This window comes from Harpia harpyja, chromosome 4 (genome assembly GCF_026419915.1).
Source record: "Harpia harpyja isolate bHarHar1 chromosome 4, bHarHar1 primary haplotype, whole genome shotgun sequence".
In the NCBI taxonomy this organism is placed as follows: Eukaryota; Metazoa; Chordata; class Aves; order Accipitriformes; family Accipitridae; genus Harpia; species Harpia harpyja.
In genome coordinates, this window is record NC_068943.1 from 34,097,367 (window position 1) to 34,114,301 (window position 16,935).

At 47.1% G+C, this 16,935-nt stretch overlaps 1 protein-coding gene across 2 annotated transcripts; it reads right to left on the reverse strand.

The window, feature by feature from the left end:
- Window positions 1-323: 323 nt before the first annotated feature.
- Window positions 324-11,127, reverse strand: LOC128141472 (fibrinogen-like protein 1). 2 transcript variants are annotated; one of them, XM_052786206.1, is made up of 8 exons: window positions 10,722-11,125; window positions 8,919-9,003; window positions 7,444-7,654; window positions 6,166-6,325; window positions 4,508-4,605; window positions 4,339-4,427; window positions 2,733-2,923; window positions 324-1,711 (listed from the first exon to the last, which is right to left on the reverse strand). In XM_052786206.1, the coding sequence occupies exons 2-8, from the start codon at window positions 8,991-8,993 to the stop codon at window positions 1,522-1,524; spliced, it is 1,014 nt and encodes a 337-aa protein (XP_052642166.1). In that variant the 5' UTR covers window positions 8,994-9,003; window positions 10,722-11,125; the 3' UTR covers window positions 324-1,521. The 2 variants fall into 2 exon arrangements, with proteins under 2 accessions (XP_052642166.1, XP_052642165.1); XM_052786205.1 differs by having other exon boundaries at window positions 1,578-2,923; window positions 10,722-11,127.
- Window positions 11,128-16,935: the final 5,808 nt, after the last annotated feature.

A 16,935-nucleotide genomic window follows, 5' to 3' on the forward strand; every position in this document is an offset into this window, starting at 1 on the left:
CTGGCCCATTGCGCTCCGGCGTTCACGTTTGCAATCCCTGGGATGGCTAGGAAGAATTGAGGATGGGGTTTACCTGTTGACAGAGCAGAGGGACCAAACCAAGTTTTACACTGAACCTTCACATATCTCTGCATTGTCTCCAGGACAGCGTGAGGCATGGAAATTAAACTTACCTTGCAGATCCTCTCAACTACCCTGGACAGCGGGTGCAAAAGCACCAGAGCCAACACCAAAAGGATGTATTTCTCGTATTACGAGCTTTCTCAAGATTTTAATCCAAATTTCTGTTCAAGTTCCTACTGTTGAAAACCAGATACAAAGTGTTAAGTCCTACTCAGATGTTTTTATTTCACCCTTTATGGATATATAATGCAAATTACAATATGTATGGATCTAAAAGCAAGTAAATGGAAAAGAACTATCAGTTTAAAAAAATTATTGTAATTCAGAAAAAAATAGGCTCATTCTACAACATGGTAGTTATATGATTTGCATCAAGCTGATATTACTGTTCATTTTTAACTGTTGTTATGAACAACTTGTGGAAAATAAATTTTCAGTATTCCATTTCTTTCAGTCATTTGTGTTGCTCTTTTGTTTCTCTCCAATGAGACAATGAAAGCAGCGTGCCTTGTGGTTCAATTACTTCCCACTTTCTGATTCCCCTTCACTAACTCAAAGTCACCTAGTCGGTTACACGAGAACTTACAAATGAATCACAACTGCATTTTAAGAACTCCTAAGAATATCTGTGGTCATCTTAAATTTAGTAAAATATGCCTAATTTTAATCTGGGGCTTAAGTCTGGTCGTTAGCATTGTCTTTGTCTGCATTAATGTGTCGCGATGTGCTATAGAAGTGGATCTGCAGCGGGAAGCTGTTGGCAATGAAACTCAGCGTCCGCACTGTCCGCGTTGTGGGGGTTTGCTCTGACATAGCCTTAGTCTGGATGCACATTAGCGGCTGGAGCACCTCCATCCACTGGTTTGGTTTTACACACTCCAGGAGTGGTCTGCAACTGAAGTGCAGCAGTTTGGGACCACAGGCAGAGTTGCTTAAAAACATTCTCCTGATCCAGAACAAAGCACTAACGAAGGCATGCCAGATGAAGTCCAATTTCCCATCACCTTGTTGTTTCTATTCTTACGTTCTCGTAACTGAAGCACTGATGGTTAAAATCAAGGTGAGAAAGAATTAGCCCTTGAAGAGTACGGATAGCTAAAAGAACATGCTTGATCATTCAAGGTCTAGAGAGCTTTTCATAAACACTCTCCACTGAAGTCCTGAAAATTGCTGAAAAAGAAAACTCTGGTTATTCCATGATGGAGATCCATGTGTTTTCCATTAAATTGTTGGCTGGCTGCGCTCAAACAACTCGCAATGTTAGCTTCAGCTAGCAGAAACAGGTGCAGCTCCAGTTATCACAGTGCAGGTTTGGCGACTGGCAGCAGCAGAGGGCTGGCTATTAACTTACACAATTCTTTTCAGCCTGTAATTTTTTTCTTTCCAAAGCAGCAGGTTTCAGCTGCCCTGACTGTTCTCACTGTCTCCGCTCTCTCTGTCAACAAAGAACGGAGGCCTGATTTTCATGGCTGAGTATTTTAGCGAGTACCACATCCCATGCCACGTGGACCACACTATGCCATTGTCATGGGATCCATTGTACCTTCCTGTTCTGTAGTACCATCCATTGAGGTTTACAGCATGGCACCTCGTAACGACGTAGGAGAGGGAGAAAAGGAGATGAGGTTTAGTGTGGGAAGACATTGCATCATTACAGTGAAGTACAATTTTCACACAACATACATTTAGAAATACCAGGGCGGGATTCATTGACAGATTGGACACCAAGATACATCTGTCTGTACGGAACTGCTTATTGAAAGTCGTACAGTAGCCTATGGAGACCTGTTAATGCGTTTAGTGGAACCCAGAGAAGTATGTGGGTCATCCTAAAGTAGATACCTACGCTGGTCAGATAATTCAACCTGTTGACTCCTTCAAGTGTATTAACTAAGGACATGATTCAGTTGCCTAAACAGAGGGGTGTAGTGCCATTTGGTAGGCTCTAGCTCAAGTGTAGGCAGCTACGTATTGACACCTAAAAATGCAGATGTCTTTTAGTCAAGGTAAATCCCACTATTGATGTGCATTTTTGTAACTCCACCGATTTCAATTTGTATGTGATGAGGGCCTGGTCAAAGAAGAGGCTCATCCTGCACTAAAGCAGAGAAAAACCGAGAGCAGTGTGTCTGTGCTCCCAGGGCTGGTGAACCTGAGTTCTGCTGATGTGTGGGGTATGCCCAACTTCAAACATACCATCAGGGCTATTAAGGGGTAGCTCACCCCCTAGACACGCTCCACAACAGAGAAATGTCCTTTGTACACCCTTCACCTTGCAGTGGCTGCAATTGTTTTCTTTCCTGGGATATAACCCAAACCAGTTTAAGGAATTTTAATTGGGCTCGTTTCCTTCCACGTCATTCCCCCCTACGCATTTATTTATTCTGACCCATTTTGTTAAAATGAATGGAACTTACCCGCTTTGCTTCATAATGAAAGAAGCAGATTGCTTTCCTTTGAGGATCTGTAGGTGTGAGCATCTTAGATTTGGCTGTGCGAGGTGGCAAGTGCACACAGCAACCTCCAGCTGCTGTAAGGCAGGCAAGTCCTCTCGGCTGTACAGCCACCCACACCCTATGCATCCGAGAGGAATCGGCTGGTTTCCATACCTGTTAAACCACCAACCACCCTTGTTCTCTGACGCACAGTTGCCTGCCAGAAATCGATCGTGATCCTTGTCAGATGTGGTGAACTGCATCCCTCTGTGAGAGGCTGACCACTGGTCTTCAAAATTGCTCCCACCAGACAGAGCGTCGCCAGCATTACCAGAATAGGTGCCGAACCATAACCTGTAATTGTCCTGCAAGAATATGTGAAACATGTCTTTGATATCAGCTCCTTCTGCCCTTCCTTCCATTTTTTAGATCAAATTTGCTCTGGCCGTTGTATCCACTGTCAAAGGCATGACTGTTGACATCAAGGGTGACTTTAGGCCCCATGCTTTCAGGATCCTAGTGTACATCAATACAGGATTTAAACTTAGAGAAGGGATTGCTAATTACTGCTGCTGCTGCTACAAAGGGCTTCAGGCGTTATTGTCTTTCAATAACCATTTGATACACTATACAACAAGCTGGAAGGCTCTTCCTAGCTCATCAGGAACAACTTGGCAGAAAACTGTGCTGAGTAGTTGCCTTCATAAACTGATCAGTTGTTCAGCTGGAATAACTCCTTCAGAATTTTGCTCTTCCAAGAACTAGAAGCCATCTGATTTCTAGCTAAATGGTCTGGTCCTGGTAGGAATACTTAGAAGAATAGTTCATTGTGCACCGCTAACAGATCTAGGAGACATTTGATATGAGGTGGATGATTACTTTTGTGGTGTGGGCTTTTTCCTGTCATCATATTCCACTTATGGTTGTGAAAAATAGCAGTAAGGTATTAAAATGAAGCCGTTTAAACTTTTTATAAGAAAACTCTAATTGCAAACTGAACATAATGCATACATTTCTGGAGTGGTGATGGAGTTGGAACTAGGACTGGTCCATGCAGTGGACCTCGTGTCCTTGGGTACTGGGGCTACTTCGGTGTGGTGTTCAGAACGGCAAGCCTGCAAAGAACAGCGCCTGCATTGAGCAGGAGGCTGTCTAAAGCTAGAAAGCAAACATGAAAATAGAGGGATGTGTCTGCCTCTGGGCTTTCTGTGTCTGTAGCACTAAGCGTAGTGCTACAGGTACCTCTCTTCAAGATAGGAACTTAAAACTGCTCTTTCAAAGCTTTGATTAGAGTTCACTCTTTTCTTTTAAAACAAAGTAGAGAGGGTTTGTTCTGGTGATTGCCTTTTATGTAACAGCCTGAAACACACTCCTAGGAAGTAGGAGAACAGGGTTCAGTTTCCTTGCAGAAGTTCAGACCCATATATCCTCCCTCATGGAAGACACCTAACCATGAGGCCGGAGGCAAATGCATGTGGGAATCCCTGTGCCCTGAGGCAGAGAGCTGCCCTCTGTGCAGCAGCAGAGTTAGCAAGAGAGCAAGCACGCGTGATCCTGTCACCCGCTGGCTCAGGCGCTCAGCGGTTGTGAGAAGAAGCCCCAGGCTTACGTCCCTGCTCCCAGGGCTGTTTTTGTCAAACCAGGAATGCCAGGGAACCCGAGCAGGTGAGTTGTGCAGAGCTGTAATTACAACTCTGATAACTGAAGTCTGATGCTGCATATGCAGATGCCCCACCCTCACAGACACAACAAGCAAATCGCCACTCTCTCCATTTCTTACCTGCTCATTTGCAAGCTGGAAATTTTCATAGACTGCATAACGCCTTTCCCCCTGCCAGTCCATCAGGTCAATCTTTAATGAGCTCTCTCCTAAACACAAAGTGGTGTCCTGTTAGGTGAACTATCTCCTGCAACTTGGAAAGAAATCTGTGGAGGGAAAATACTTGCACCTCTAGCGAGCAGGTCATAGATGTGGTCGTTGCCCAGCCAGTACTCATCATTCTTGCCCTGGAATTTCCCAAATCCCAGTTTGTAATCATCCCATTTCCTGCAGTGAGATACAAATACCAGTTTCAGCATGTGAGGGAATTAGGCAGTTTGTGACACTTCGCTATGGTGACAAGTGAAACTTCATCCCTATCTCTAGACACTGTTTTGTAAAAGTATCTGATTCATTGCAAGCTGAGCTGAGATTTGTCACCCTGCCTTAGAAGTAAACACAACTCACAGCTTGCTGCTTCTCCTCTTAAACCTGTGCACACAGATGTGTTGGGATCAAACCTTCAAACTGCCAGATGCGGTGCTCGCAGAATGAGGTTTTCAGATGGAAAGGGAAAGCAGCAGCTGTCATATTGGTCTTCAGCAAAGCGTCTGATATTGTTCTTCAGCAAGTCGTAACTCAAATGCACTCCTGGCTGGAAATGAATGTTGCAGTCTAAAATATGCTGCAATCTTGGATGTATGATCTTGTATGGCAAGGAATCAGAAACTGAATAGAAGCTGCAAACAAAAGCTTCCAGATGAAGTTAAAAGGAAAATATCTGGGTTTTCTTTGTGCTCCTGTTCAGTTTAAATCTATTTTTGATTCATTGACCACACTCGGCTCTGCTTTTTTGCAGGATCACTGTTTGGATGTGGCAACTTGTCCTTCAAAGATAGATATATACTTACTTTTCATCAGCATTCTCTGGCTTCATCTTTCTGAGAAATCTCCTGCTGTTACTTTCTTCTCATCATTTCGTTCTCTTAAAATCTTCTCTGTTATTTATGTGTTACCTTTTACATTCGCATATACCTCCTGTCGATCATCATTTCCAGTTTTACTAACCCCGTGTTTATTCCCTCTCTCATGTTGTTATTAGGGATATTAATTCTGCCTGACCTATGTACTAGTCAGTGCTCCTCTCCAGGATGTTTTTCAAGCACCTGTGCTGAGAGCTGAACTACCACGGCTAGGTAGCTACCACTCTCTGGGCAAGCCAGCTTGGAGCCAGCTTTGCAATGGACTGCGCTCCCTGTAAAAGACGCTAGACGTGCCCTGAAATTGTGTGTGCTGTGATAGTGAATTGATCTGCACGGGGATGTTTCTTCTTTACTGTGCTACCAGAGCATCTCTCCTCCTGGAGATTTCCGGGTGAAAGTCACCTCTCTGGGATTTTGCATAGACAAAGAACAATCCGGACCAGTGGTTTGGCATCTTTTTCAATGATCAGAATAAGGAAATAAATATTACACCATGCTGAACATGATTCCTGATATGAGAACAGATAATAGGCTTAACAGGTCTCAGTCTATGCGCTGGCAGCAGATACCTGCCAACTTGGAGCCTTCGACAGGCTCCAGTAATGATAAAACAAATATGCACACACATACACACTCACTCAAATGCAGAGGAGCCATGGAAAAGGCATTATAGTTCCACTTTGAAAATGGCCTCCTGCAACCAATATGTACCACCAGGTTGTCCTAATGCAAAGAGTTATCATCACTAGGTATAGTCTCGCATACCCTGCTTCTGAAATGTTGGGGTTTTGCCAAGCAGCAGGATTGGGGGCGGGAGCTGGAGGCCTGACTGCAAGTCCTGCTGATGCAACCACGACGCACCCACCTGTTGAAATTCTCCTTGCCGTTACTCCGCCGCTGAATGACAGTCCACCCCCCGCCGTCAGACATGTCACAGAATGCCAGGAAAGGCTCTCGGTCTGCTCTGGGCCTGATCCGATAGTAGCCGGTTTTGGTCTTTTTGCGATTATACACTGCAGAGCAATCTAGGCAGAATGGGTTTGGTTTGTTAAACAGGGCGGAGGGAAAGCAAAGGGCCACGTGCGGCCAAGAGGAGACAGCGCTGGGTCTGTGCGGGACAAGGACACTTGGCCAGCCCGTCCCTAGCTGTGCAAGCCCTGCAAAGCCAAAGCAAATGGTTCGGTAAGGTAGTAGCAATGCTGGTTTGCAAACTGCTGGGCCTGCCAAAGAGCAGCAAGGCTTGAGAGCCTTTGCAGCCCTGCCCGCTGAGGGAGTCACTCCCAAATCTTTGGTGAGATACGGGACGGCTGCGGCTCAGGCTGGGGCTATAGCATGGGAGCGATGCAGGACCAGGACTGGCTCTGTCAGCAAGATCATTTGCAGGGAAGCTAATTTCCACATGGAAGGTAACCTCAGCTGTACTTCAGATTGGATCGGGGCCCAAAATTTCTAAAATAAGAGGCTAAGCTCCTGTGACCAGCTCTACCAGGGCTGTATCAGGAGAGTGCCTTTCAGGACTTCGGTGCTTCACACTTTCAGTGTAACGCCCATGAAGGATAAAATCTCAGCCACAGGCCACGATTCCAGGTATGACCATGTTCTCAAAGTGACACCAAGGAACAGAGTATGCACGCCTGCTATACGGGGCCGCAGAAGTGATGGAGGAGCCGAGGAACAGGGAGGCTGGGCTCCTCCAAACAGGTTTCAGTGCCCGCAGCTGAGCCGGGGACTCAGGGCTCCCGTAAGTCACCCAGGGGAAATGGGCTCTTCAAGAGCAAGACCTGTCTCTTCCTAAAGCAGATTAAGTCTAAAGTCGGTCTGGTGGGAAACATCCGAGAGGTGCCTGTTCCTCTCTGCACGAGCATCCCAGGTGAGAAGCCCCGCTGCAGGTGTCTGCGTTGTACCTGGGCAGCAGCTGCCTAAAGCTGTCCCAGCTGACTCTGGCCCCAGGGGATGTCTTGTTGTACCAGGACCACCAGTCTGCCCTCCTCCTTCCCATGGATCTGATTGCATTTTAAAACACAATCCAGTTTTAAAATTCTAAAGCTTTTAGCAGAAATAAAGCATGACACATGGGACGCTGCAGGGAGAAATAAACCATGTGGCAAGCTGGAATTTCCACACACACTACTGCAAACTGTACCTTGGTCATAGACTATCAAATTTCCACTGGTTGTGGGTAAAAGCATCTCATGCTGCACGCTCCTGTTGCCTGTGAACAGCCCACTTTTTGTTCTGTGGTAAGTGTTCTCCAGGATGTCCTTCAGTTGCAGTTCGTATAAGTAAAACAAGTCTTGAAGCTGTTTCAACCTTTGTCTTAATTTATTGTTGTCTAGGAGGCAGATATCTTTTTCCTGTGGAGAAAATAAAACCCCTCACGTTTCAGTCAGTGGTAAGAACAGAGAGGCAGAGAGAAAAGGAGTATCTGTCTCCTCTTGACCCTAACGTGCCACACTGCCTCTGTGGATCAAGACGATTCAATGGTGGTCTCTTCCTAAGATACACAAATCTTGCCCAGCATGGGCTGTTGAGTTGAACCCAGTGGAAAAGGGTTTTCTACAATGACCTTGCCACTGCTCAGAGCATCCCAGAATACGATCAGATACGCAAAGAATTACTTTGGACAAAAATAATTTGTCTCGACTCCCATTTAATGAACTCAGAGGGAGCATATGCAGACTATGAAACTGCTCAGGGTAATAAGAGGGGGAAAACTCATCTCTTGCAATGCAGCCAGGCCAAACCGACAAGGTTCCAAAAACATCTTGTAAAACTGGAAGATAAAAGAGCTGATATTTGGTGCATATCAGCTGAAAGCAGTGAGCCTACAGTAGTATAACTTCAGAGCTGCATGACCATAACCCAGACCAGAATCTGACCCACACCGGCTGGGATAAATATTTTCAGCAACAATCTAGTCTGTGGCTGGTGTTACTCCATTAAAAACATAAAAAAACAGAGCAAAATCTCTTCCAAGACAACCAAGCAAACCCGTACAATAAGAATTATTGCCTGTTTTCACTCTGAACAAGCTGGCTTGCGTGATACCAGGTCAGGACCAGCTCTAGGCACACGCAAAACAAGCAGTTGCCCGTGACCGCAGACTGCCGAGCCTGCTCAAATGTGGCCTCCCAGCTGCCTCTTCCTTCTCCTGGCCCCCTTGGTTTTTCTCCACGGAGGAGGATTTCCAGGCTGGAGGCACACAGGGACCTGCTGCAGACAGCCCCAAACTCTCCTTGCCAAGCTCTGCACCTCGTTGGGAGGGCCCAAGAGAAATTTGCTCATCAGAAGAGCACAGATTGCCTCAGACTATGCCTACCTCCTCTTCCCCTCCTGTTTTTTAAATTGCAACGAATAAATGAAGGCAGTTTTCCCTGAGGGAATGGAGTGGAGTATTTCTTCACTGGCCCTTTTTTTTAAAGGGCTTTTGTTGTTGTTGTTGTTGTTTTTATTTCTTGGCAATGTCAGTCCAGCCACCCAGAGAGCTGCACAGCCCCTAACACCGTGAAAACCCTGTATTAGGCCTGCTTCCCTCTTGCAGGGGAGCACCTCTCTCTACGTGACTGGGAATGACAAACCATTGAGAGGTGGTACAGACATGAGCTAAAAGATACGCACCGAAAACCTGGGTGCAGGTGAGCCGAAGCTGACCAGGAGAAGGAGCAGCAGCAGCCAGGGCATCGTTACACTCATTTCTTATCACCTGAAAAGAAGCATTCACAGGCTGCACTGGAGGTTTCTTCAGTTCCGCTCACAACTTAATCCCCCTTACAATCATGTTTAATTCCCCAGAAAATGCTGACAAAGTTGGGGTTGTTCAGCCTGGAGAAGAGAAGGCTCCAGGGAGACCTGATTGCAGACTTTCAGTACTTAAAGGGGGCTTATAAGAAAGATGAGCACAGACTTTTTACAAGGGCAGGTAGTGACAGGACAAGGCGTAATGGTTTTAAACTGAAAGAGGGTAGATTCAGACTAGATACAAGGAAGAAATTCTTCACTGTGAGGGTGGTGAGGCACTGGCACAGGCTGCCCAGAGAGGCTGTGGATGCCCCATCCCTGGAATTGTTTAAGGCCAGGTTGGATGGGGCTTTGAGCGACCTGGTCTAGTTGAAGATGTCCCTGCCCGTGGCAGGGGGGTTGGAACTAGGTGACCTTTAAAGGTCCCTTCCAACCCAAACCATTCCGTGATTCTATGATTCTATGCTGCAGGACTTGTTAAGGAGGTTGCTTGAAACTACAGGCAGGACAAAATCGGGGAAAAGATGCGCGTTAGGGAGAAGCTGAAGCACCAGCGCAGCGTGCTGACGGGGGGATCAAGGCTTAGGTCCAAGCTCCTGCTTCCCAGGGGAAATAAATACCCAGCGTGACTTTCCAGCAGCCTCTGCCCGTTCTCCCGAGTGCCCACGCAGATGGGAAGTTAACTCGGCAGTAACACCTCCTTGGAGCACTCCTCGCCAAACTGGTTGGCTAAAATCATGCAGTCCTTATTCAGCCCAAACTCCCCAAAGGTAAGAGGAATTTTGCCTCCTGGTTGAGTGAGCGTAGGCATTGCCCTTCCTTGGTCCACAGAGCAGTCTCTCAGGGTGGGATTACCTTGGAGGCTGAGGGCAGAAGTCACACGTAGCACAGAGTGGGCATGGGATAGTTTTTGCTTGGATTTCAGTGGAAGAGATCTCTGCTGTTGACCTGCCCCAGTGCACAGAAGGGGCTTCAGTCAGAGAGTCTCAGCTAGAAAAAATGCTAAGCGACTGCCACTGGAAACATGCAGCTGAAGGCGAGTGAACAGTACAAACTGTTCGCAGTGTGCCTGCATGGTGCTTTAAAAAAAAAACTCAGAAAGAATTTAAAAAGTCTGAAAAATAAGCTAAAACTGACTCCCCCGCTTCACATCTGGAAGCGCTGCAGAAACTTGGCTACCCAGCTCTACGCTCTGAGTGACGTGCTTTGTTTCAGCTATGGCTCTGCTCTATTAGCATCCCCGCAGCGGCTGATGCTCGGGCTGCGGCTTCCAGAGCCGGCAAAGCCGCTGCGAGAGGGGAGCTGTCTGCCAAGCCGAAGCAAGCCGAGAGAATAAGCGCCCTGTGGAAGCCAACCATAAAAGATGTCGCGCAGGTGGGTGCCCCAGCACGCAGCATCTTTTCAGCTCACGGAGAGAAGAGTTTGGTATGACAGCAGGGGACCCCCCAGCCCGTGACGGCGGGTGCTCTTCATCCGCGCTGCCCTGCAGCTGTGCCAGCGGCTGCAGCACCGGCGCTGAGGTCAGAATCAGGCCCCGTTGCGGTGCGCGTGGGTGGAGGCAAAAAGCTAAGTAACAGGAAGGGTGGATTTGAGCGACGGCTGCTGAAAGCCAGACAGTGCAGACCAGAGGGAAAGAAAGCAACTTCATCTGCGCCTTTATCAATATGTATGAAATGCACATACCTGTAACTCGCCTTTCCTTCAGAGCTCCTCCTGGTAAGATTATCTCCCTTAAAAGCCAACTGCAAAATAAAGTGATCATAAACCTGGCTGCATTTCTAGAGGTTGATGGGATTTTCCCTTCCAGATGGCCCACATCAAGGGCGCAGACATTTCACAGCACTAGGCAGTTCCACAGAAAAGACACTCGCAATTCCTCATGTGAAAGAGTTACCCAGACCCCGGCTTATCTGTTGTTACCCAATACTCATCCTGCTGCTTCCCAGTGAGGATAAAGTACAGTTAGGTTTCTGTCAGCGGTGCTCTCCAAAGGAGAGGGGCTCTGCTGGTTGCGTACCACTGCCCACCTTACTTGACTAGGAAGCTCAACCAAGACTGACTTCTTTAAGTGTTTATGTGAATCACTCAGACTAATGCTCCCTGTGGGAGTTTTATCTCATGTTTAATACAGCCAGGCTCATTTCAGTAAGTCCTACAAGGTGGAAATAACACAGCTTTTCCGTTCAACATTCCTTTTGCTGTTTAATCTGGTTTATATGTAAAAGCACAGCACAGCTGTAATGCCAAAGGAGTTGCAAATCTGAAGCAAGAAGCGAGCACAGGGGTATTAAGCAAGATTTGCTGTTCGACTGAAATCTCAGGAGGTTTGCAGTTGTGTAACTCTCCTCTGAGCTGGATGATTAGATTTGCTAGTTAACACAAACAAGGACATTTGTGGAAGAGAGAAGAAAAAAACCCAAACAAACAGATGGGTGCCTCCCTTTGCATTATGGCCAAGGAATTACAGGTTATTTTAAAGAAAACAGCAGGAATGTTCCATGGGGAACAAAAAGACAAGGCACATAAGCCTATAGTAAACTTCGTGTTACTCTCCAGGAAAGCAGGGCTGTGCAGCTATCACCAAGTGCAGCAATGCTGTTTATTTCCTAAAACCTGCATTCCTCTTCTCCCGCAAGAACCCTGACCCATTTCGCTGCCAAAGGATTATGTAAACAGTGCTTGGCTTCTCACTTGTTCTCTACTCCCAGTTTTAGGCTGGTTTTGGCAGCTGTGAAATTGAAGGAGCGAAACATCTCCTTTCCTCCTCAGCGGGTACTCGGCCCTTTCTTCCGTCCCTTTGGTCAGCAGCTGCAGCCGACAGCAGGGTGCTTGGGTACCGCGCACCTGAGCACAGGGGGCTGCACGCCATCCCCGGGGGCTTTCAGCCACAGCCGTATCTCTTAGCAGCAACCAGCCAGCCATTGCTTGAGATGCTGCGCACCAGTTTATGCTCTTGCCCAGACGGCCAGCATCCTCTGGAGCCCGTGAGCACCTCCCGGTCCCGGGCAGGATTGGCGATGGGCCTGGGTCTGCGCCGGCAGCGTCGGAGTTGCAGTGTGGGCAGCACAGTCAGCCCACGCCGCTCTCTGCAGGACCGTACGGCCAGGGAGCATCGGGCCCCGTGTCTGCGGGTCCCGCTGGTCCCTGTGCAGGAGGGAGCAGTGGAGCTGCCGTCCCGGTGGGACCCACGCCTGTACGTTCCGTGACTGCAGCTTCGCAGGAGCAGGACTCAAACTCCAACCCTCCTGCAGGGACCCCCCCCGAACGCCTCCCAGAGCCAAGACCTCTGGAGCACTCTCATGCTCTCTCGACGACTCCACCAGTGTTAGCCTCACTGATGCCTGTGTGTGAAAAACCCGGTCAGCTGGAACGTGTTTCTGGCATACCTGCTTCACGATGAGCTTATTTTCCCAGGCTAGATGAAGCTTTAGGAATATCTGAAGCACGAGAGAGGGGTTGCCATGAGGTTGAGCTCATGTGAGGTGGGTCTCACGGGAGGGTGTTTTCATGTACTGCTCCACTGGCCCAGAGCTAAAGTAGTCAAGTCATCGTAAGGAACGTGGACACGGTGTGATCACTGATGTTGTTTCCTCACAGATGTTGAAGTCCCTAGGCAACACGACTGTAAATGCTCTTCTTTTTTTTTTCCTGGAATATACGTGCTTCACACATATTCTGCAGTACAAATTCCTGTTTAGTTTTTTGGAAGGAGATCAAATTCCCTCTTCTTAAGATACTCAGTGATCTTGTCAGCAAATAATAACAGTTGCATTAACTAAAAACCTCCCCACCCTGCTCTCCTACACCCTCCTTCCAGCAAAAGTATGTAGGTGCTGAATAACAGTCATAAAAAACTATTGTTCACACATTAAATGCACAGCCAGCACAGGAGGAATGCAAAGCGGTGGATAAACCTGAGCAAAGAGAGCGGCTCTGGGGCAGCTCTTGATACTGCTGCAGTCAGGGGGTGCTGGGCTCCCCCAGAAAGAACGGCTCGGGATGAAGACATGAAGATGACACCTGACAGACACTCACCCCCGCAGGGCCCAACGGAACGTCACTGCAGCTGGAAGACCGTGGTGGCATCTCCAAACTCTCCCAAGACAAGTTCCCCGTCGTTCGTCCGTTCTTAAAGGGTGAAGGGAAGAAATGAGGCGGACTGCTTCAGACTCCAGAGGAGGTGCAGAGACCTGAGGTTTTCACAGCAGGATTCTGACTGCCTACCTGTGCCCTAGGAAAATTCGGAGTAGTCCGGAGCCAGCTCCAACCAAAACAGCTCATTTGCACCGAATCCAGGTGCTTTATGCATTTGCCATTATTTTTATACTTCTCTATCACGTCCCACCTTCCATGAATGCCCTGCTTGCTGGGAGAGACCACGGACCAGGCTCCTTCGCAGGCGCTGCAGGTGGGGAGGTACCAGGGCCCTGCAGGCTCTCAGTGTCTGAGCTATTACACATCTTCTGCAGGAATCTGGGCTGCCAGGTTTAAAACAAAGTTAATGTGTGAGATCTGAAACAAATATTTATTTTTTTGTTTAAATCTCACAATAAAGTGCTTCATCAAAAGTAAGATAAATTTGAAAGATCGGGATGACATCAGCCACCACAGTTTCAATCTACGAAATAACCGAAACCAGCATATGCGCATTAAAAGTCTGTGGTTTGTTAGCAAGGAGTAACCGCAGAAATCTGCGTACAAAGAAGGAGTAATGGTGGCAGACCATGAAATATGCTAGATCTGAATGTTTTGATAACCTTCAAAGAGCAAAGACATAATTCAGTCTAACTAATGAGTCTGCATGCAGCCTATGAGTACCTAATGGGTTGACACAACAAACGTAATTAGTTTATAAGTTCCTGAGGGCAAGCACAGGTCCGAGCAATCATCTCACTTAGATCAGGAATAGCTGTACCAAAGGGAATTAGTCACAAGGCCAGAGGGAGTATGTGGATTATCTGCGTGATCTTCTACCTACCTCAGGTCAGAGAACTCCCCTGACCTAATTCACTGGAGCATCTCTTTGAGAAAAAGACATTTTGGTGTAAAATATTCAGTGCTGAAGAACCAGCCACAGAACTTAGCATGCTCTTCCACTGCTTAATCACCCACATCGTTAATTATTATTGGTTTTTGCCCTGCGTCTGAATCTGCCAAGTCTCATCCTGCAGCCTTTTAATCTCCTGATGCCTTACTCTGCAAAGGGGAAGAGCCCTCTGCTGCCAAACGTCTTTTTCCCTGCTTAAGGCTAAGTCCAAGTACACACGAGCTGTGTGCCTGGCCCTGGCCGGGACCCCAAACCCCCGTTAGCTACCTCGGCTGCAGGCATACGTGCCGGGGGAAAGCCAGCGGGGTCATGGAGCGAGGGGCTGCACGGAGCTTGTCCTGGGCAAGGCTGGGCACCGCGGCACAAGCACATCCCGAGGGAAGAGCGCTAGTGGGTAGGGCACTTGGCTGGCACGGGGAGGGAGGAAGGGCAAGAACAAGTTCTGCTCCTGGGGTGATTTCATTCAGGGTTGTTTAATGCAGAGCTACGCAGAGGTGAGAAGAGCTGTGGGTGGTGTGTGGCAGGGTGTGGTGGAGCTCGTCTCACTGGGCTTGTTGAGGGGGCTCCGGGGACTGCAATACTCCTCTGCCTAGATTCGGGATCCTGATCCACCCTAGGCAGGGCCAAGCGGCAGAGTTATGTGGCCAGGACAGTCTGGGGCATGCACAGGAGCAGAACGGCAGGTTCTGGGGGGATCTCTGCAGCCCACCAGAGAGATGCCCAACCAATTTAATTGCCTTTAGGGTTAGGCAGCTGCTGAACAAGTACCCTTCTAGATCTCAGTTTTGAAGCTTTAAGTCTCCTTACATGCCTTTTTGGGCACCTAGACTTTTTTCCAGATCCAGCCCTGACTGACAGGGATTAAGTCACTCCTTATCTTTTCTTTCAGAAGATGGACAGCTTTGGGCTCCTCGACGCAGGTGTGATGAGGTGCACTGCACAGCCTTGTACCCAGATCACGTCTCTTCCCTCTTTCTTCTGGAGTTGTCGTTACCAGGACTGGAGACCTGAGAGTACACAGGAGCCAAGTAAAGAGCTCAAGCAGTATTTCCAAGCCAACATCTTTCCTCTTTGTGGATCCAAGGATCTTGTTATTCCTTTTGCCACAGAGCCACATGCCACAGTCACCTGTGGCTGGCTACTCCCTACCACTACCGCAGGATTTTTCAGTTCGCTGTTTTCATAATACAGTCACTGACGCTCCAAGTCTGACCTGCCATGGCATTACTCCCTGCAGTCAGGATGACTGTGAATAGCAGCACATGAGAAGTTAGTCCAGAAATGCTTGCAAGCTTTTGGACATGTACACACATATGCCATGCAGGTGGCAGGTGCCCTGCAGTGACAGCTAGTGGGACTATAAGTAGACCAAGGATTTCTTTTAAAGATGTTGCGTGGTCCTTCAGGTATCAAGGGCTGAAAAGCACCGTCCTGAAGTCCTTTGTTCTGAGGTTGACAGCGGATGTATGGAAAAGCATGTTGCTCACTCATCTGAACTTACCAGATGTTACAATTTACTCAGTGCTAGGCAGCCGTTCTTCTATCCGACCACTTTTCCAACCTCTGCGTCAGCTGCGAACTTCATCGCTAGGGAGTTTATCCGGGGCATGGTTTAAAACAAAACACCACACCACAACATTAAACAGCGTAAGCCAACACCCAATCCCTGCAGAACCTCTCTGGAAAGGAATTGCTTAAGGATGGTTCCCCTTTTAGTTATTTTAAGACTAGTGTGCTGGGTTTTCACCAATGTGAACCAGATTGAGTTTATATTCTTCTACCTTTTTAATCACAGTGATTTTCCAGCCAGACAGTTGCTTACAGAAGCAACAAAATACTTCTATCAGTAAAACTTGCAATCTTGTTTTAGAAATATAAATTAGTGTGACAGGAATTATTTTCCCTAAACCCATGTTGATTGGCATTAATTATTATTATCACTAAGCTTCTTTAATATTTTATTAGTTGAAACCTCTGTCTACTCTGCTCTCATTTCGCCTGGGAGCAAAGCCAAGCTGACAGATCTATCACCATCAGGTCATCTGATCTACCTGCTTTTAATATTGGCAGAGGATTGATTTTTTTTCCCCACTTATCTCCATATTTCTGCTATCCCAAGACTTCACAAAAATGAAATTATTTTTCTTGGCCATCTCTCTTAAGAGTATCAGATATAAATGAGCCATACCTACCGATTTTAAAATCTGCCACGTTAAGAGATTCTGTTTACCACCCTCTCTGTTATTTTTGGAATGTAAAGTATGTCATCACCCCTCTGAGATATGCATACTTCATCCTGCTCTCTACCCAGTACGTAACTGGATTATTTACTGAACATTTCGATCTTTTCTGCATTTTGTTGACAATTCTGCTATTTTACCCTGATGAATAATCATCAAGGGATCGGAACTGGATTCTGAAGGGTTTTAAAATGTCAGCATCATGAGTTAACCAGCAAAATATAATGAAAATGATTTACGAGTCTTGAATTCAAAAAACCAGAATATTTTCAATGCTTCCTTTTTACTTTTAGCTTTATGACCCTTGGATCTTGTTCCCACATGTTTCTCCACCAGCTGAGAGCTAGAAATTTAATTTTATTAATAAAAAAGAAAGATGGTGTTTTTATTTTATTCATCTGAGTCCAGGAGTTAGGGTTTTAAGAAAATAGATCAACCACCAGGAAACTCATGATGACGCGTGAGAGCTGGCAAATCTTCTACGGCATCACCACTGCTGCAAGATTAGCAACATTGAAAGGAACAGTTAGTGTTATCACTGGCAATCCGGCGTCCACCTATTTGATGAAAAATGGGAAGGACCATTTTTTCCTTTTTAAGTGCATCTGCA